General features: G+C 32.9%; 1 protein-coding gene and 1 long non-coding RNA gene across 5 annotated transcripts in view; one reads left to right on the top strand and one right to left on the bottom strand.

Moving 5' to 3' along the window:
• Positions 1-22,265, bottom strand: part of SEMA3A (semaphorin 3A) — a 288,184-nt gene that overhangs the window by 11,259 nt on the left and 254,660 nt on the right. The window contains exon 15 of the mRNA XM_023504732.2: positions 9,873-9,940. Within this exon, the coding sequence (XP_023360500.1) occupies positions 9,873-9,940 (68 nt within the window). The remainder of the gene's footprint in view (positions 1-9,872; positions 9,941-22,265) is intronic.
• Positions 1-22,265, top strand: part of LOC116419329 — a 149,030-nt gene that overhangs the window by 50,229 nt on the left and 76,536 nt on the right. For all 4 annotated transcript variants that reach the window (XR_004229601.1, XR_004229603.1, XR_004229602.1 and 1 more), the window contains exon 2: positions 13,038-13,208. This is a non-coding gene — a long non-coding RNA (uncharacterized LOC116419329). The remainder of the gene's footprint in view (positions 1-13,037; positions 13,209-22,265) is intronic.

Genomic DNA, 22,265 nt, shown 5'->3' with positions numbered 1-22,265 from the left:
TTTTTTATTACACAGAAAATACTTTGTAAGAGAAAATGGGTGTAGATGACTAACAATATAAGAAATCATAAAAGTCAGGAAGGCTACATGTTATATTTAAAAATATAAACAAAAACAAAAAAGAACTAAAAAAACCCAATTATATACCCAGGTGTGTCTTTCACTCATCATTTTCATGTTGATAGAGCTTAATGATTTTCAAAATCATAGATGGAATGTATTTAAATTCTGTAGTGCATAGCAAACTAATTCTATGCATAAATATATCTATAGAAAACTATATATATGTTATAGTCCATTATGGAAATTTAGCCAATTTGGTTATAGTTTGGTAGATGGTACTGGCTTTTATTTAGCAAGGTAGAAATGCTAAAAGTTATTTTAAAAATTGAAATTAATAACTTTCAAAAAGTAGCATGGCATAGTGAATTGAGAGCCAGCCTTGAAATTAGGAATAACTGGATTTATATCTGACCTCAAAAACATCCTGGTTATTTTATTCTAAACAGAAAACTTAAACTCTCAGAACTTCAGCTCTAAGACTGGGACTAGATTGATTTACTTGCACATCTATCCTACTTGAAATAGTTTCAATCTAATAATTTTATTTCACAACATTTAAAAACACTTTGTTACATAAGTAACTACTAGTTAATTCCCTTTGACAATGAAGGTATCTTCCCTGGAATTTGAATGTAGTCTTAAAGAGTCATATAATCAAATATTGGAAAGTTATGATTTTCCCCAGATTATAAAGATAGTCTATGTCACAGGCAGGATTTGAAACCAAGCTTTCTAGATTCTAAGGAACAATTTATTCATTATTTCATGATGCATCTCAAATAGTTTATCAACTCAGTAAATTCAATTTTATATTACATTGATTACACATTAAGGTTCAAATTAAGATTTTTACTTTCCATGTGCATATGCTTACTTGGTAAGGTTCCATCTACTATATTATAGTTACTAAATTGTCAACTTTGTAGTTAGCAAATAGTCATATTTGTGCAGAAATTTAATGCATTTTCTGAACTTGTCACCAAAATATATAAATAATATGTATGAGAGATTATTATTAATCTTTTAAATATTATTTATTACTACAAATGACAAAGTCTATGCATAAGGATAGCATTGCACATAGTGAAATTAAATGATATTTCTAAAGATCATTCATAAAGACAATTGAATTGGCAATATTAAAAATAAGACCTGTTAACCCTGACATCCTTTGAAACCAATGGCAATTCTGCTTTTTAGCAGGACTAATGCAGAAATTTTAATTATTTTTAAAAGCAATTTAAAATATTATAATATTTACTTTTATTTTTGCCATTTTACAGAAAATACATTTCTCAAGAAAGCAGGAATAATCTATATTCCAGAGAAGAATCACCATAGGAACCTCACTCTCCCAAATAAAATAAAATAAAAGTCAGAAAACAGAAGCTTTGTTTAAGTTACTTTTCCCAAGAGGTGCGACAAGAGATAGGAAACATCTATTAGTTAAAAACAGAACCTCTCCATAAACAGTAATGAAAATACCACCTTGCATTTGAATAAAATGGTGTCTCATTCATAGGCTTAGCGTCTTAAAAAATTCCACTGTGCTTGTGTTAAGGACACTAATATGAATAATGTTCTAGTTTAAAAGCAATTGTTGAATTTCAAGAAGCACAATGGCATAAAATCATTGAGGTGTGTGTGTGTGTGTGTGTGTGTGTGTGTGTGTATGTTGGGGTAGGGGGGCAACATTTTAACCAAGTCTCGAAAGCTCTTAGAATGAATAAGGATCCAATAAATATTTAAGAAATAGAATCACCAATGTGTACCCTGACCTCACTTCTTTTTGTAAGCTGTGTTTTCTATCATTATATGTGTATGTGTGTGTGTGTGTGTGTGTGCCTATATATACATATATATATATATAGCCAGAGGGAGGAAAGGAAGGGAAGGAAAGAGGGAGAGGGGAATGTATGTAATAGATACATTTTTAATATATATAGCAAGTAGTTAATTGTTGTTACTGGTTACTCTCAGAAACATATATAGGCTGAAAATATAAACAGTCTAAGGATTTAGATGAAATTATGTTAATAAGTATATTATAAGTAATACACTTATTAATAATTGTATTATAAGATTTACTATGGAGAATTTAGAAATATTTAAAGTTAGAATCTTTGTGCCCAATCATGATGCTTTCTTACAATTTCCACATTTCAGGTAGATTCCTAAATCCTAAAAACTGGCTTTAAGTAGCAAGTCATTTTTTTTTGTTTTAGTCTTTGGTGAATGAAATGAATTTTGTGGATGGAATAAAGTGACTGGTTATCATTCATCATTTGTTTTCAAAGAAGACCAATGACGTGATGATATCGGGGTAAAATAAGCTGTAGCATGCACAAAGCTGGTAAAAATGTCATGGTAGATGGACTAAATTAGGTTGAGGGTAGCCTCAAACCTATTCATGAATTCTAGTCCATATCATGTGAATGACTCAACCCATGGTGGAATTTCTATAGCAATGCATAAGTCAGAGAATCTGAATTAGGAGCAGTATGGATTTTCTATACCTCTTATTGCCCACTGAGGCTCAGCTTTTCTTTACTCAGTCAACACTTACTTGAACTCAACCTCTCATAATCATGGAGATCAACAAGGAGTTTTTGTGTTTTTCTAAAGAACATATCCTTCAGCAATGGACCAGAACCTGAGTTCAAAACTCAGAAATGAGAAAGATATGTATTGGACTTATGATTTAGGTAATAAATTGAGTATAGAGAACCTTAGGGTGAGGAATCTCCTTTGCCTAATATAGACTAGCATCTTTTCTACAGTTGACTAAGACACTGAGCTGTGCTTTGCAGGAAGAAATAGGTTTTATAAAGTTGAGGTAAGGAGCTGGCATTTTCTAGACAAAGGAAATCACTTGTATAAGGGCATGGATGTGGATGATCCAATGTCATGAATGTGGGGAGAGCCAATAGAACAGTTTGACCAGAATGGAAAGTATGTGAAAAGGAAAAAAAAAAAGTAAAATAAAACAAGAATGGTATGTGGGAACTAGATTGTAGAGGACTTTACATTTTAGATTGAAGAGATTCTATTTTATCTTAAAGGCAATAGAGAACCATTGAAAATTTTGTTGTTTATTTTGTTTTGTTGGGGCTGAGGTGTAGGGCATGGGTAGCATGGTCAGATCTGTTTCAGGAATAGGTAATGTTATTATTTGAAGTAAAAGAAGGAAAGGACTGGAGTCCAGCCTGACCAAATACTATGTTGCCTTGCTGGTGTCATTTAAACATTGAATACAGTTTATGTGCTTGAGTTAAGACATATAAAAGATGAAATATTTTCAGAGAAAGCTGCTAAGAAATATGAAGCCAAGTTACACATAGCAGGAAATTCAGTTCCAGCTGCCATGGTAAACTCATTTAGTAACACTTCATAGGATGATAGAATTTAAAGGATACCCTGAGGCATAATCCAAATTTCATTTTTCAGATGAGGATTTGAAGTCCAGGGAGGTAATTAATCCAACACGATGTAGTAAGGAGGAACAGGATTTGAACTCAGAATCTGTATCTTCAGATTCATGCACATTCCATTATATATTGAATTATCCCTTAAAAAACATAGTGAGAATTTTGTTTCAGGTAGTTATGCTGTAGAAATTGTCAAAGAGATTGATTATTGTAAGAGGCCATTAAGGAAAAGCCAACTCAAGTGAATAGAGGTTCGATTTCATCTTAATTCTAATTTTTCTCGTGTTACAACACTGCTAAAACTTCACTATATTGACAATATGGTGTGTTATTAAATGAGTTTACCACTGCAGCTGGAACTGAATTTCTTGTAGTATGTAATTTGGCTTCGCATTTCTTAGCAGTTTTCTTTGAAAATGTTTCATGTCTTTTATATGTCTCAATTTGAACACACAGACTTTATTCAACATGAGAAGTAAGTGACATTAGCAAAGGAACATATATGATTTAACTGGGCTGGGTTCTGGTCCTTTGCCCATTTGATTTCCAAATATTGACATTATCCATTCCAAAGACTTTCACTCTTCCTTAAGGGCCAGGCCTGGTGTGGTCAGATATGAATGTTCTCCTTGGTTTTAAGATGGTTGAAAAGTACTTCATTTTGTCATTTTTGTGCCTAATTAAGAATAAGGGGGGGGGGGAGGAAATCACCCTCAAACTTGGTTTCTATTTTAAACCAGATGGTTATACTTGCTATTGCTTTCACATGCTTCATCTACTTCTGCCTCCAAGGCATTACATTTGACACCCCACTTGACTAAAATGCACTCTCCATTATGTCAAATTTTGTCTCTATCACTCTTTAAAGCTCTCATCAAAATTCTTTTCCTCCTCACAGATCTTATGTACTAGTTCCACATGTTATCGGTCGTTACCATCACTCTACCAACATCTTTGCTATCCCACCATACATTTTTCTTCCAGTATGATTTGGCATTTTTATGCCAAAGTGTAATTTAGGCCAAAATAGGTAGAGAGGTACTGCTGAGAATATGGGAAGATTGAATTACTATACATGTATACCCAAGGGCTAAGTGCAAGAATGGAATAAACTGAGTGGCAGATTTGATAGAGTGGAGAAATCATGTTATTTCTCTTTATCCATATTCTTTTCTTCTCAGCCTAATTCCTCCTTAGGGAAAAAAGGAAGCTAAATGTCACCAGACATATATGTAAGATGTATAATAACTTCCTGGATCTTACTTATCCACCAAGATTACTTCAAGGCTCATCACTAACTTATCATTTTCTCCTCCCCAAATCTTTACAAATCATAGATTGTTGTGAGGGTAGCAAATGGAAGGAGTATCTAGACTTTGCTATAACACCTCACCTGTCTTTGCAGTGTTGTCTTCCCATTGGTGAGTTCCTGCCAAAACCTCCATTTTGAGAAAAGGCACAAATCATATATGTTTAAATTTTTTGGTTTTACTGTTATCCTTTTGCCTGGATATCTGTCCACCTATCCCTTACCTTTCTCAGCTTTCTTTGACATTTTGTCTCCCTTTCAATAGGGACTTCCTTTCAAAGTGCTTACCTCAAATCAGCTTTACAAGGGAGAAATAGTATGCCCCTTTTATCTTTGTTGAAAGAATATCATCTGATTTTCTGGGACTTCTCCAATAAAGTTGGATATGTGTTTTTGTTCCCTTTTATGGGATATATGTTAAAATAATAATAATAACTAATATTTATATTTGCAAAGCACTTACCATGTATTTTTCTTTCATTTGATTCTTACAACAACCACAAAAAGTAGTGTTTTTATTTTCCCCATTTTATAATTTAGGAAACTGAGGCAAATAGAATTTAAGTGACTTATTTAATGTCACCCAGTTAATATATATCTGAGGTCAGTTTTGAACTCAAATTCTGGTCCATTGCTGAAGGAATATAAATGGAATAAAACAGAAACTCCTTCTTAGTCCCCATGATTATTAGGGGTTGTGTTTGTATTGACTGAGTGAAGAAAAGCTGCTGGACTATGTATAGAAAGTCCATACACTTTTTTTTTTTGAGAGTATAGATTTGATTTGATTCCAATTCTTGGACTTTTAGTAGGGAAGGAAAGAAAGGGTTAGCCTCTCCTTTACCCATAGAATCAATAGTGGCTATATACATCTAAAAATGTGAACCTGTCCTCACTTGGGGGAGCTTGAGAGTAGATGTCAAATCTCAGTTTGCATTTTATCTTTTAGGTTATCTTCCTTTAAAATGGGTTTGTGACCATCAATAGTGAGATTTTTAAAAAAATCTTATCAGTTATCTTATGAACTTGACAAATTGAGGATTTTTGAAATAGTGCAGGTTTGATTGTTTGAGGTGATTCTTTCAACTACATTTAATCTCAGAAAAAATGGCCTTCAGTATGATCATACAAAACCACAGAGGACTAAAGAACAAGTGCTGGATAATCTAGAAGATTTAGAATTTCAGTTGACAGTACATCTCCCAGGTAAAAGTAAAATATCAATAAAGTCTCACAAAGGTTTTTTCTTTGTTTTATTTTGTTTTAATTTTTGTGAACACATAGAATATACAAATGTAATGGGCTATTTGGTCTATATTTTAAAGCATCTGTGAATGTGTGCTTATGAGGGATTTTTTTTAATGTTCTAAGCTTTTCTTCTGTGATACAGGAAATATATAACTATTCTACCTGATATATATGTTATATATTAATTAGCTTTCTAGGAGTTCCTTTTGGGAGACTCTAGAACATGATCTTACCAAAATTTTATTTTGGGGATTTTCTACTAAGTTATGATCTCTGGGCAGGCCTAGCTCTCAGTCCTCTTCTCCATACACCTGGACTTCTTACTAAGGAATGGCAGCATATCAATACTCCCTCAAATACCCTAACTTCTCACTTTTCAAATCCACAAAGAGAAGATTATAGCTTTGATCCTGTCAAAATTTACAAGGGTTCATTTTCCTTATTCAAAATTTCCAAAATTCCTTTATCTAGTTGTAATATTTTATTATTGCCACCTTTTCTTAAGTTTTACAACTACCAACTCCATTCTTTGTCCCCAGTGTGTCAGTTCCCTTAAAACAACTTAGCCCTACACTGTTCTCCATTTTCAAGTATCTTGTCCTATAGGTAATTGCATTTTGCCAAATCTCAACTTTTATTTACTGATTCTCCCCTTCCCACTCCCTTTTTCCCTCTTAATTTCACAGTCTTTTAAATAGAGCTGGAGAAAATCATGAAACCATGTTGACTAAATCTACTCAAATTTATTTTATTTAATAACTAATTGGTCCTCATTAGAACAAGTGAGCCCTTTTATTCTTCCCTAATTGATTCATTGCAGTTGCCTATGACCCTCTTCCCCCAGACTATACTTTCAGCAAAGTACTTTGCAATCTCAATTTTGTAGGTTAAATATGATGCAATCTGGCTTCTAAACCCATTATTAAATTGAAACTGACCTCACCAAAGCTACTGATTTATAATTATAAAATTTAATGGTCTTTTCTAAGCCCTAATACTTTTTTTTCTTTTTTAGTTTCTCAGCAGCATTTGGCACTACTTACCACCTTCCTTTCTGGATATTAACTCCTCCTTAGGCTTTTGTGACACTACTCTCTCCTGGTTTTCCATTAGTAGAACCACATTCTTAATCTCATGAACCGATTCTATATCCATGTCATGCCCACTAACCTCCTCTCAGATTTTGTTTTAGGTCTTCTCATAAATTTTCAGTGTGTGAACCAGATGATGTTTCTATTTTTCTAACCCAAGTCTCTTTCCAAAAAAACTTTAGTTCTAAATCAGCAATGCTCTCTGTAAAAAATTCAAGTACATTTATAAACTAGAATATTATCCCCCAGAGCCAATTTCCTTATCACTATAGTGAACACCATTACCCTCCTTGTCACCAGTGCACAATCTTGGCAAATACTAACTCTCCATGGTCATTCATCTGATGTATATTATCTGTTCCCAAACTTTGTTGCTTCTACATTCCTTTCTCTCATAGATCATTTTTTCTCTATTAACAAAATCTAATATAAGTTCAGGCCCTCATCACCCTTCTCATAGGTTAATTCAACAGGTTTCTAACCAATCTCCCTTCCTCAAGTCTCTCCTCACTCCAAATACAAGTAATTTCCCTAAACCAGAGGTTTAATATTTCCTGTTTAAAGGAATTCAGTAGTACCCTATTATAGCCACAATAACAGCTGGTAAGATTTGACAACAAAGCCCAGAACCCAGATCTTCTGGCTTGATTACCTTTGGTTTATTGTTTGTTTAGTAATATCAATCAGGTACACTTGATGGGTAAAATAAATAAGCACAATATTTATAAGAATTTAATGGCAATGTATTGGAATAGAGAGTAATCTATTAATAAAGCAAATTTAAACTGCATTCAGAAATGATTAGTATAGAAGTATATTACTCTTAGTTTATTTAATCTTATAGATTAAATAGTTTGTATTTGATCTGTGAACATGTCTTAACAGCTTACCAACTTTATTAGGTTATAAACTCCATGAAGCCAGGAATTATATTTTATCTCTCTATCCTTCTAGCTCTTTCAACCTTGTTTTATAGTGCATATATAAGCTTTTTAATATATGTTGTCAGATGACATGCTCTATCACTTACCACCCAGTTAATAAATGATTTGAGTTTAATATATCCTGAATCAATTTAATGACACTTTATTTCAACAATAAAATTTAGTAATATAGGATAATTAGTAGTTGAAGAATTTGAAGCCTTAGAAATGTTTCATTTAGCAAACAAGTCTTTTGGGACTGGATGTTAAAACAAAAATTCTTCTGAAACTCTCATTCATATTTGAAAGCAAGACATATCTACCCATTATTTAAAAAAAAAAAATTTGTTGGTGTAAACTCTTTTGTTCCTTATCTGTATCATTATTCCAAATGTAAGAATGAAGAAAATAATAAGAAAGTTTCAAGTAGAATGCTTAAAATGTTTGCCTGTTGGAATGAATTTTTTCAGGAAAATTAGTCTAAATCCTGTTCTCCCATATTTTTCTATATATGTGGGGGGGGGCATTATGTAGAAAATACAATCACATTTTTTAAAAGATCATAGTCTAAAGTAAGATTTTGGAAAACTTTCATCTGCTTTGGATTGAATTTTGTGATCACATACTTTTCATGGAAGGTGTTTTCTTTTTGTATTGAATTTTCATGCATTAGCAAAATATTAATTTTGTGCTTACAATGATTAGCTTATTTTTAAATTCCCGAGGAGGTAATAAAATTTGGTTAATTTAAATGATGAAAAATCTGGCAGTTATGACCATAATGTAAAATAAAGAAGTAAATTATAAAATATTTATTTAAAACCACTACAACTTACATTTTTAAAAAAATTTACCCATCTCTGTATACAAATATGCAAACAGCAATGATGCCACTAAAATCAAACAGAAAAAATTTTTCCCCAGTAGAGGGAGGCATAATCCCATTGTTCTTTCTTAAAGGGAGACAATCCCTATTATTTTATACTTGGATAAATAAGAACTAGCTACTTGTTGAGACAGGACTTGACACTTTCAGGAAGCCCAATTTAGAATTAATTTGATGTAAAACTTCATTGTAGTGAAATTTACTGCAAATAACAGTACAAAGGTGACCAAGTTAATTATCTTAAACATGAGGGAAAAAATATTTTTTTAGCACAATCCAAGTTGTTAGATATACCAACAAAAATGTCTGCCTGACATTTATTAACTTATACATTAACCATTTGAACAAGCAGATTTTTTTTCCTTTAAGTTATATAGTTCCTTGCCGCTCCTTTTTTTGTCATAAATTATTCCATAGGATTAATTCAAAAGAATGCTGCAGTTGTCTTGATTTCAGTTTTTGATGAAAATATTAGAAATCAGCAAGTCTCTATGTGAACATGTTATAGTCTAAAATGTTTTATTTTGAGTCTTCAATTTTTTTTTAAACAAAAGTCATATTCACCATGTTTTTCATTTCTTTCTGATTGTGTGTGTTTTCCAGGTAAAGTAAGCTATTTAAGGTAGAGGATTTCTCTTTTCTCTCTCTGCTTTTCCTCCCCCTCCCAAAACTGAACCTAGTCCTTGACCAAAGCAAGTCCTTAATAAGTGTTTGTTGAACTGGATCCTAGAGGTCTGTTGCATCTATTTATCTTGGGGATCTTTTGCTCTTTTTGTAAGGGTCTACTTTTCACTAAGCATCCTTACATCAGCTGCATGTATACAAAGAAAAGTACTTCTGTGTGTGTGTGTGTGTGTGTGTGTGTGTGTGTGTGTGTGTGTGTATAAAATCTCTGAGACTATATTTACCAGAATAGTGACTTACCATGATGCTGTAGGTCTGAGCAATGAGTCAATGGGTCTCCATTGCGTATATCTTGTCTTCTTGTGCGTCTAAAAACATTACATTAGAAAATGGGTTATTGGATTTCTATTTGATACCCTTCAATGCTTGTGAAGAATAATGAAAAAGCCATGTTTATGAAGTCAGGAACCAAATAAACAGATCTCAGAATATGAAGCAAAATTATGTGATTTTTTTTTTACTAGAATATAGTAGTTTATTGCACTTTTCAATGTGGGTTCCAAAATAATGTGTAACAATTGTACTAATTTATAATGGGAAAATAAGTCTTCAAATATTGATTACAAAGACTTCATGGTTTGATCTGTATAATGGCAATAAACAGGAATCTTGAATTCATCTCTGGTAGGCTTGGGCTAATTTAACTTTTGAAATGCAAAGGGATTTAAAATAATATTGTGCTTTAACAAGAAAGGACTAAAGGCAAAAGGAGAGGAACATGAAATGGATAGTGACATCGAAGCAATGAAGATGAGCTTGGACGGATTTCAGGAGATAATGGAGGACCTGGCATGCTATGGTCCATGGGTTCAGAAGAGTCGGATATAACAACAACAACAACAACAATTTTTTTTTTAACAAATAGTGACTTGATTGAGAAGACTGTCAACTCATAAATAAAAATGATTTGTGATAAGAATTTTACAGGTTCAAAACAAGTGTCCAGTGAGGTATTTTCCTAATGTTTCAATTCAAGGAGAGATAAAATATGACTTTTCCCATATTTTCATGAAGTGGTTAGTTTAATTTACTAAGGAAAACTTTCAATAAATTCATCTTCCTTCCCTTCCCTCTTCCAGCCTTACCCCTTCCCTCCCCCCCCCAAGGTATCTTTTCATTAATATATAAAGATTTGAGCAACAAAATTCTTTTTAAATCAGCTTTTCTTTCTCTTTCTTCCTTCCTTCTTTTCTTCATCTCTATCTCTGTGTGTCTCTGCCTCTCTCAACTTTGGGGGAAACCAATTCTCATCTGTTTCTTTTGTCCTAATTGACTGTGACTGCAAATCCAATTTATCCCCACAGGTGTGGGGATATTCAGCATTTAATACAACAACAACAACAACAGGGTTGTATTTGGTCAAAGTCTTGGCTGGGCAGAGAGAGTGGAATTAGATAACAGAACAATATCACAGCTACACAAAAACAGACTGCTTTATGAAACAAAAATGTAGTCATACCAGTTTACATTAAAGTCACCCTTCCTTATTGTTAATAAGTTCTGCTTTTCCAGATGGTACAGCTAATTCCTTTTTCTGCCCACATTTAAGGGGTGGAAAAACAAAGGAACAAACAATTGCACGTTCTATTGTTCTTCAACTTCCCCATATGTGATTCTCTCAGGTGTATGGTGAATGATATTTTTGCATGCCTATATCACAGGTTTTAGTGAAATAAAGCTCTAAAACAAAAATGGAAAATCTCCATTCCATATTAAGTTTTAAAATGAGAGCTATGAGAAAAATTGCCCACATAATGAGCTGAAAGAATTTCACAAAAAATTCCAAAGAAAAATTTTATCAAAATAGTATTTATTTCTAAACTTAATGTCATCTGTTAGTTTATATCTTCTTAATTATCACTCTTTTCACCTTCTTCACCCCAGCCTGCTTTCCTACCTTCCTATTTTCTCTCTGATTATGATATTGCTCTTTTGCTTCCCCCAATTCTAAAGCTATTAATGCCATTTAGAATCATTTCAAGTTTGGAAAATTATAATACCCATCCACAACCTCCCCCCCTCCTTCCCTCCCCACACAAACACCTACAGAGCCTATTATTAAATCCATTCAGTTTTAAAACTTTGCCCTGGGACTAAGCTATGCTGATTGGATCAAAGGATTGTGTATTTGTTCTTGAGTCCTGTCCTACTCTGTATGACCCCATTTGGGCTTCTCTTGGCAAAGATATTGGAGTGGTTTTCTATTTCCTTCTCCAATTCATTTTACAGATAAGGAAACTGAAGCAAAGTGAAATGACTTGTTCAGGGTCACACAAAGTATCTGAGTGTAGGTGGTCTTACTGACTCTAGGGTCAACATTCTATCCACTGGACTACCTAAAGCTACCCCCCAAAAATCATAGGATTATTGATTTAAAATAGAAAAAAACCTTATTAACCATTTACTCTAGACCACTAATTTACATTTGGAACACTGAGGATGAGAAAATTTATGTGAAGTTCTCAAGATTACACATAAAAGAATTGGTGGATAAGTATGCAAAGGGATAACTAGTTCCCTATATGTAGCCAGGCACAGGCCATGCTTCACAAGGGATTTAGTCATCCAACAGAAAAATGGCCAAATTCAGCTATAAAGCATGTACCCTTTGCAATTATTTGCTAGCAATGCCATTGCCTTTCTCCCAATATCATAGTCTAGGAAAAGTAATCAAATTATTAAAACCATTGTTACTGAAAACGATGAAACAGTTCACTGTCCTGCAGTTCTTCTCATAGCTATGGGATTCCTTAGACCAAAACTTCCATCTCCTTCCTCTTCCCTCTAACATATGTTATAAGAACATGAAATCCTTGAGTACACTATCTTATTTGCACTCCCAGGATTTAGTGTAGTGATCGGGATTTAGTAGATGCTGAAGAATAATTGTTCACTTATTCACATTAATCCACATAGTTTAGGGTTATTTTAATATGGAGTTTATAAAATTCTGATTAATTGATACTAATACAATAAGGGGGAAAAAGAGTTGAAAGAAAGGAAGGTTACAAAGAGAATAATGTATCTCCCAGTAATAGAAGGAATATAAAACTTAAATCTAAACAGTTTTATTTCAGATATACATCACTTCTTTTGCTCTATGGAATTGTTCATCTTTGAATTTTTTTTTAATTTCCATAACTACCATATTCCCCTAGCCATGGAATTGTTCTATTTATTTATTAAAGAATTACTTCCTGAGTCGTCCTTGCCTAGTACCACAAAAAAGATATTATGTGAGGGATACAAAAATGCTCCAGGATTTTTGCAAAATATTTTGCATTTCTCAGCTAGAAGTCATAGTATAAACACCATCTGTAAATCATACAAAATTTAACATTTTTTTGTATATTGTGTCTTGTAAGACAAATAATCATGCAAACTGAACCTTTTTACATTTTTTAGGGTTGAAGGAACTCTTCTAAGTCGATGAAGCATAGCATCTCTGACCTGACAGGAAAATGGACTGAATAATTTAGATCTCTATCCAAAGCATCAAAACACTTTAGTTCTCAAGGAGACATCTTTGATGTGAAGTGTTCTGGATTTCCTCACTCCCTTACATTTTTGACTAGGGTGAGTATGCTGCTAACCAAAGTAAAAGAAGGAAGGAGGGAGCTCTGTGTAGGTGTGTACATAACCTAATGGTTGTGGGGAAATGGTGTGGAGAGACAGATGACTTTGTGTAATGGACTGAAAAAGGCAAGAACATTCTGGCCCAAGTTTTCTCTGTTTTCTAATTTAATGGTTATTTGCCATCTCCAAAATGTCTCTCTGTAATTGAAAAGAAGTTACAAGAAGATCATTTCAGGCTGCTAACATGGATTCTGTTACTGCATTCATAAATTCCAAAGACAAACATATTTATAGAATTCTATTTGTAGAATTAGTGAGGATATCAAACAAATGTCACACATTTCAAAATTAAGCCAACATGGGAACTTGTGAAACACGAACCACAAAGCATCTGAGGAGACTCTCAACTGTCATTTAGGCTCTTTAAAAATGCAATTAATGTGGAGAAAATATAAGCAAAAGCTTCTTTTAAAATCTCTTTTAAAAACATAGTGCTAGACAAGTGATATAGATTAAATAGAATGTGTCTACAATAAAAGAGGAATGTGTTAATGATAATTTCTTACACTTTCACAATTTAAGGGGTTCAATAAACATATTTCAGCCATATCATAATATTCAATGTTCAATTTGTGACAGGTAAAGGGACTTTCATTAAAAACTTCTTCCCCCAGGTCCTCCCAAATTCCAGTCTAAACAAATTATTCAATTTGATTACTACTAAATTATGGGATGGTGTGTGAATTTTCAAAGACTGAGAGGTCTTTTTAACTTCTGCTCAAAGCTGAATTCTATTACTCTTGAATCTTTTTTTTTTTTTAAGTTGCCTGTAGCAAAAAGTACTTTTTATTGTTGTTCAGTCATTCTTTGTGACTCCATTTGAGGTTTCCTTGGCAAAGATGCTGGTGTGAATTGCTATTTCTTCCTTCCACTTACTTTATAAAGGAGGAAACTAAGGCAAACAGGTTAAGTGATCTGCCCAAGGTCACATAACTATATGAAGCAAAATTTGAACTCCCAAAGATGGGTTTTATTAACTTCAGGCCTGACATTATCCACTACATCACCTATTTGCTTCATGACAAATGCTTAGAAAGCATGAAATTTTAATTTTAAATAATTATTATTTTTAGACTCATATTCACTATTATGTAGTAGTTATTTAATTATTTATTATATGTTTGGTCAATGTTACATTCATCTATTCACTGAGATTCAAATTTTTAAGATCAATCTGCCAAAACAACAGTTTGCTCAAAAAGAAATAAAAGGGGAGAATACTAAGAAGGAATTTTGTATGTTTGATATAAGGCATTATTTGTCATCAGATACTTAATATTTATAAGTTTTTTAAAATATTATAGTAGCATGGCAAAAGCCCATCAATTTTGGTTTTGATTTTTTAAGCTGAAGATAAGGACCTTTATGAATGGATTCCAGAACAGCATTAATTTGATAGGCTACAACTCTTTTAATCAACAATCAACTAGTTCAAAAGATACTAATACAGGAAATTTGTTCTACCTACTTTGTACCCCCCAGCTTCTTCCAAAACATTTTATCAATGGGAATTTTCTAAAAAAGCAAGCAAGCAAACAAACAAACAAACAAAACTTACTTTTAGAAAGTCGTATTTTTAAATGGGGATGTTAGGTCAAGTAAACTAGCTTCGGGCCCTCAATCAGGAGTAACTACTGTAGGCTTTATGAAAAGTTTATTATATTTTATGTAATCTATACTGCCATATACATGATATATGTGTGTTTATACACACACACACACACACATACACACATACATATATTCCTACTAAGCCTTTAATACCCTTCTTATTGAAGACATACTTGAATTCCTTGAAATGAATATGGTTTAAGAATACATTTAAGGAAGGATAATAGAATAATTCATTAAGTATTTATTAAGCACCTGATACAAGACAGCACTATTGTTTGCTAAGAACAGGTAAAAACAAGTATGAATTGTGAAACAATTTAAATTTTCAAGTACTTAGATTCAAGTTGAAAATACTTAAACATTCTTTTTCAGCTGTTCCACTATCTGGATTTATCTGATATAGCTTATGTATTTTCCCATTTATCACTGACCAATTGAATCAGTGTCAAATATCAGCAAAAATTGTGGACTGTTATTTGAAGCCACAATTGAGCACAGAAAAACTTTGGACAGTGAGATGGTTTCCTTTAAGAATATCAAAATATTTGAATTGGTAAGTGACCTTAATCATCATTTAGGACACTTTAATCTTTTTACAGATTAAGATGAGATCCAGAATAACAGAGCCAATGTTTTATATAGGTTTTTATATAGGTTTTCCTTTCCATGCTAAAATATAAGCTCCACGCAGGCAAATACCTTTCCTCATAACATTAGATGTTAGTCACACATCTGGCTACTGTCAACTACACAGTAAGTAATTGCTTGAGCAGCTAGATACCCTAGTGGATAGAGTGCTGAAGATTTGAACTCATAAACATGAGTCTTTCTCACTGCAGACATGGCATTCTAGAGTATACCACAACCAATTTTTGGTTTCATTTGCTTGCACCTCTTGTATTTTGAGCTACTGGCATAATAAGACATTATGAATTTTTTTTGTTAAATGTCTCAGATGTAGATTCCAGTTGACCTTCTGGTAAAGATATACTAGTTAGTGCAACTGCTTTTTGTTTGGTAGAAAAGACAATTTTTCACAATTAAAAATCATTAATTGTGAGCTACTTGAGGGCAGGGGCTCTTAATGTGTGTGTGTGATGGATTCTGGCAGTCTGATAAAGCTATCATATGCATACCTTACAATATTTTAAATGCACAAAATTAAATTTATAGAATTACAAAGAGAACAAATTATGAATTGTTTTTTAAGTTTGTAGATCTCAAATAAGGAACTCTTTATTTAAATGTCTTCAGACTGTTGGGTTTATCCTCTAAAAAGGTTTTAAATATATACAACAATTCTTGAATTTGAAAATGGGTGATGGGTGAGTCATAAACTACACCAGTGGAAGAAATAACCACATTGATAAATCACAGATCTGTTTAGATATTTAAGCAAGTTATCTACTTGTCTATAGTTTTAGGGTACAGTATATGTTCTTAAGTGTAGGCAATATTATAATTTCTTCCTTCCTCCCCATCCTTGTTTTGTGGCCTTTGTACATTTGATACAATCCTGGAGCAATACACATGAGATGCAATAGATGGAGGATGTGACATTTGGGAATAGGAAATTCAAGGATGAAAAACATTTCTTTGTTATCTGGGTTTTCCTTTAAGTCCAGCATGCTACTCTACTACTGAGGAATAAAAAGAAGGACCAAATGGCATCCTATGCAGTTTGGCCCATAGGCAAGCCATTCTGGAAAGCAGTTGTAGGATCAGATCAGACGTCTCAGGGACAGAACAATGAGTAAAGGAAAAAGGCCTCATTGTCTTTAAGTAAGAGCTTTAGTAAGAGTCCTATTCCTAGTTCCCTTAATTGACACTGACCCATTAGGAGGCCACAAATATAATAGCATGAGCTATTTTTATGGCTCCTATTAGGAGTCTCTGAGAGGGAGGTCTAAACCTGAATTTTGATCCTGGTGTTCTTGAGTTTGGTATATGTCTAATATGCTGATTAAGGGCCTTATGGCTTTGGAAGAAGTCACAGACATGCATCCCGAGGGATAGCTTTTTGTTTGCAGCTGATTTTATTAAAATTCAGCACAAAGGGGAGAGGGTAGATTTTTCTGGTAGATAGAGATTAAGTCAAGAGAATAATTATATAAATTCACACAGAGCACACCACCTAGTGAGATAGACAATGCAACCAACAAAAGGGGCAGCTCTAGTAGATAAAGGTTGCTACTTCTTTGTTAATCATAGAAAGTTAGTTATTTTCCTGAGAGCCCTCTTGTATTAGGTAAAACATATAACTGATAGAGTCAGATTGGAATTGCAAATGCTTAGTCTTTATTATACATAAAGATAAAGCAGTGGAGAACAGTGTTCCTTAGTGGATAAATAGTTATTATGTAATTAGTTATATATTAATAACAACTCTATGTCCACAGCAATTTATGTATCTAGTTGGAATTTCCTTTTTCTTCTAGTCTCCCCAGAATTCACTTTAAAGATAGAAATGTCCTATAGGCATACATACTTTGAGGGTGGTTAAAGACAGAGATTCCTAGTACTCTAAAGTGATTTAAATAATTCCATCTTAACTTTAAGTAAAGGAAATAGGGCAAGGAGGAGATTAGAATCCTGTCAATCCCAGAGCAAATTGGAAGCATTTCCTGAGATTGGAGAAGCTTATCTCCTTTAGAGGAGAAAAGGATATCTTACCAGAAAGTGGAGTTTGTTTTGGGAACTTAAAAAATTATAGCATAACCTTGTTTTTTTCTTTTCCAAAACCTAGAATGAGACATGAGAAAGGGAATAATCTCAAAGAGAAGGGAGTAGAAGCAAAGGGGAAGATACAGATAAAGTATGAGTACTTGACCAGAACTCTTACCAGTAGAACTGTGAATTGAAAAGTATAGGTTTACAGCTACGCCCAGAGAAAGAACTCTGGGAGATGACTAAAAACCATTACATTGAATTCCCAATCCCTATATTTATGCCCACCTGCATTTTTGATTTTCTTCACAAGCTAATTGTACAATATTTCAAAGTCTGATTCTTTTTGTACAGCAAAATAATGGTTTGGTCGTGTATACTTATTGTATCTAATTTATATTTTAATATATTTAACATCTACTGGTCATCCTGCCATCTGGGGGAGGGGTGGGGGGTTAAGAGGTGAAAAATTGGTTATGCTTCAGGTGAAGTCAAAAAGGCAGGGGTAGCCATCCTTATCTCAGATCAAGCAAAAGTAAAAATTGATCTAATTAAAAGAGATAAGGAAGGTAACTACATCCTGCTAAAGGGTAGCATAAACAACGAAGCAATATCAATATTAAACTATATATGCACCAAGTGGTATGGCACTCAACTTCCTAAAGGAGAAGTTAAGAGAGTTGCAAGAAGAAATAGACAACAAAACTGTAATAGTAGGAGATCCTCAACCTTGCACCTCAGAATTAGACAAACCAAACCACAAACAAATAAGAAAGAAATTAAAGAAGTAAATAGAATATTAGAAAAATTAGGTATGTTGGATCTTTGGAGAAAATTGAATGGAGATAGAAGGAATATACTTTCTTCTCAGCAGTTCATGGAACCTATTCAAAAATTGACCATATATTAGGACATAAAGACCTCAAATTAAATGCAAAAAGCAGAAATAGTAAATGCTTTCTTTTCAGATCATGATGCAATAAAAACTACATTCAACAAAAAGTTAGGGGAAATAGACCAAAAGTAATTGGAAACTAAACAATCTCATCTTAAAAATGATTGGGTGAAGCAGCAAATTATAGATACAATTAATAATTTCACTCAAGATAATGACAATGATGAGACATCATACCAAAATTTGTGGGATGCAGCCAAAGCGTAATAAGAGGGAATTTTATATCCTTAGAGGCTTACTTGAATAAAACAGAGAAAGAAAAGATTAATGAATTGGGCTTGCAACTAAAAAACTAAAAAAGACCAAATTAAAACCCCCAATCAAATACTAAATTGGAAATTTAAAATTAAAAGGAGAAATTAAAAATATTGAAAGTAAAAAAACTATTGAACTAATTAATAAAACTAAGAGTTGGTTCTATGAAAAGCCAATAAAATAGATAAGCCTTTTGGTAAATCTGATTAGAAAAAGGAGGAGGAAAATGAAATTAGTAGTCTTAAAATGAAAAGGGAGAACTTTCCACCAATGAAGAGGAAATTAGAGAAATAATAAGGAGTTATTTTGCTCAACTTTATGCCAATAAATTTGATAACCTAAGTGAAATGGATGACTACTCCAAAAATACAGACTTCCAGACTAATAGAGGAAGAAGTAAATTGTTTGAATAGTCCCATTTCAGAAAAAGAAATAGAACAGGCAATTAAACAACTCCCTAAGAAAAAATCCCCAGGACCAGATGGATTTACATGTGAATTTTACCAAACATTTAAAGAACAATTGGCCCCAATGCTATATAAATTATTTGATAAAATAGGGAATGAAGGAGTCCTACCAAATTCTTCTATGACACAGACATGGTACTGATACCTAAACCAGGTAGGCTGAAAACAGAGAAAGAAAATTATAGACCAATCTCCCTAATGAATATTGATGCTAAAATCTTAAATAAGATATTAGCAAAAAGACTACAGAAAATCATCTCCAAGATAATACACTATGATCAAGTAGGATTTATACCAGGAATGGGGCTAGTTTCAATATTAGGAAAACTATCAATATAATTGGCCATGTTAATAACCAAATTAACAAAACCATATGATCATCTCAATAGATGCAGAAAAGCATTTGATTAAAATCCAACATCCATTCCTATTAAAAACACTTGAGAGTATAGGAATAAATGGACTTTTCCTTAAAATAATCAGCAGCATCTATTTAAAACCATCAGTAAGCATCATATGTAATGGAGACAAACTGCAACCATTCCCATAAGATCTGGAGTGAAACAAGGTTGCTCACTATCACTGCATACTATTTAATATTGCATTAGAAACGCTAGCTATAGCAATAAGAGCTGAGAAAGAGATTAAAGGAATAAGAATAGGCAATGAGGAAGCCAAATTATCACTCTTTGCTGATGACATGATGGTATACTTAGAGAATCCCAGAGATTCTGCTAAAAAGTTATTAGAAATAATCCACAACTTTAGCAAAGTTGCTGGTTATAAAATAAACCCACATAAGTCATCAGCATTCTTATATATCACTAACAAAATCCAACAGTCAGAGTTACAAAGAGAAATTCCATTTAAAGTAACTACTGATAATATAAAATATTTAGGAATCTATCTGCCAAGGGAAAATCAGAAACTTTATGAGCAAAATTACAGACCACTTTTCACACAAATTAAGTCTGACCTAACCTAATTGAAAATATTAAATGCTCTTGGATAGGCGAGCAAATATAATAAGATGACAATATTACCTAAACTAATCTATTTATTTAGCACTATACCAATCAGACTCCCAAAAACTATTTTAATGACCTAGAAAAATAACAAACAAAGTTCATATGGAAAACAAAAGGTCAAGAATTTCAAGGAATTAATGAAAAAAAAAATCAAATGATGGTGGCTTAGCTGTACCAGATCTAAAATTATATTATAGAGCAGCAGTTACCAAAACTATTTGGTATTGGCTAGGAATAGATTAGTTGATCAGTGGAATAGATTGGGTTCAAGGGATAAAACAGTCAACAAATATAGCAACCTAGTCTTTGACTAAACCCAAAGATCCCAGCTTTGGGATAAGAACTTACTGTTTGATAAAAATTGCTGGGAAAATTGGAAACTAATATGGCAGAAACTAGGCATTGATCCATACTTAACGCCAGACACCAAGATAAGGTCAAAATGGGTTCATGACCTAGGCATAAAGAATGAAATTATTAATAAATTAGAGGAACATAGGATAGTTTACCTCTCAGACCTGTGGAAGGGGAAGGTCTTTATGACCAAAGCAGAACTAGAGATCATTACTGATCACAAAATAGAAAATTTTGATTATACTAAACTGAAAAGTTTTTGTACAAACAAAACTAATGCAGACAAGATTAAAAGGGAAGCAATAAACTGGGAAAAATATTTTACAGTCAAAGGTTCTGATAAAGGCCTCATTTCCAAAATATATAGAGAATTAACTCTAATTTATATAAAAATCAAGCCATTCTCCAATTGAAAAATGGTCAAAGGATATGAACAAACAATTCTCAGATGAAGAAATTGAAACTATTTCTAGTCATATGAAAAGATGCTCCAAGTCATTATTAATCAGAGAAATGCAAATTAAGACAACTCTAAGATACCTACTACACACCTGTCAGATTGGCTAAGATGACAGGAAAAATAATGATGATTGTTGGAGGGATGGGAAAACTGGGACATTGATTCATTGTTGGTGGAGTTGTGAAACTAATCCAACCATTTTGGAGAGTAGTTTGAACTATGCTCAAAAAGTTATCAAACTGTGCATACCCTTTGATCCAGCAGTGTTACTACTGGGATTATATCCCAAAGAGATTATAAAGAAGGGAAAGGGACCTGTATGTGCACGAATGTTTGTGGCAGCCCTTTTGTAGTGCCTAGAAACTGGAAACTGAATGGATGTCCACTCAGTTGGAGAATGGCTGAATAAATTGTGGTATATGAAAATTATGGAATATTACTGTTCTGTAAGAAATGACCAACAGGATGATTTCAGAAAGGCCTGAGAGACTTAACGAACTGATGCTGAGTGAAATGAGCAGACCAGGAGATCATTATATACTTCAACAACAATACTAGATGATGACCAGTTCTGATGGATCAGGCCATCCTCAGCAACGAGATCAACCAAATCATTTCTAATGGAGCAGTAATGAACTGAACTAGCTATACCCAGAAAAGAACTCTGGGAGATGACTAAAACCATTACATTGAATTCCTAATCCCTATATTTATGCACACCTGCATTTTTGATTTCCTTTCACAAGCTAATTGTACAATAATTCAGAGTCTGATTCTTTTTGTACAGCAAAATAATGTTTTAGTCATGTATACTTATTGTGTATCTAAGTTATATTTAATATATTTAATATCTACTGGTCATCCTGCCATTTAGGGAGGGGTGGGGGATAAGAGGTGAAAATTGGAACAAGAGGTTTGGCAATTGTTAATGCTGTAAAGTTACCCATGTATATATCCTGTAAATAAAAGGCTATTAAATTAAAAAAAAAAAAAAAAAAAAAAAAAGAGGTGAAAAATTGGAACAAGAGGTTTGGCAATTGTTAATGCTATAAAGTTACCCATACATATAACCTGTAAATAAAAGGCTATTAAATAAAAAATTAAAAAAAAAAGAAAAGTATAGGTTTACAAATAGGGATGGTGTAGATGTTAGTATATTAGGTAGAACAATATCTTGAGGGTGGTGTGATGGGATAG

This window comes from Sarcophilus harrisii, chromosome 5, assembly GCF_902635505.1.
Source record: "Sarcophilus harrisii chromosome 5, mSarHar1.11, whole genome shotgun sequence".
Classification (NCBI taxonomy): domain Eukaryota; kingdom Metazoa; phylum Chordata; class Mammalia; order Dasyuromorphia; family Dasyuridae; genus Sarcophilus; species Sarcophilus harrisii.
The sequence above is the reverse complement of the archived record's forward strand: the minus strand, read 5'-3'. Positions and strand labels throughout refer to the sequence as shown.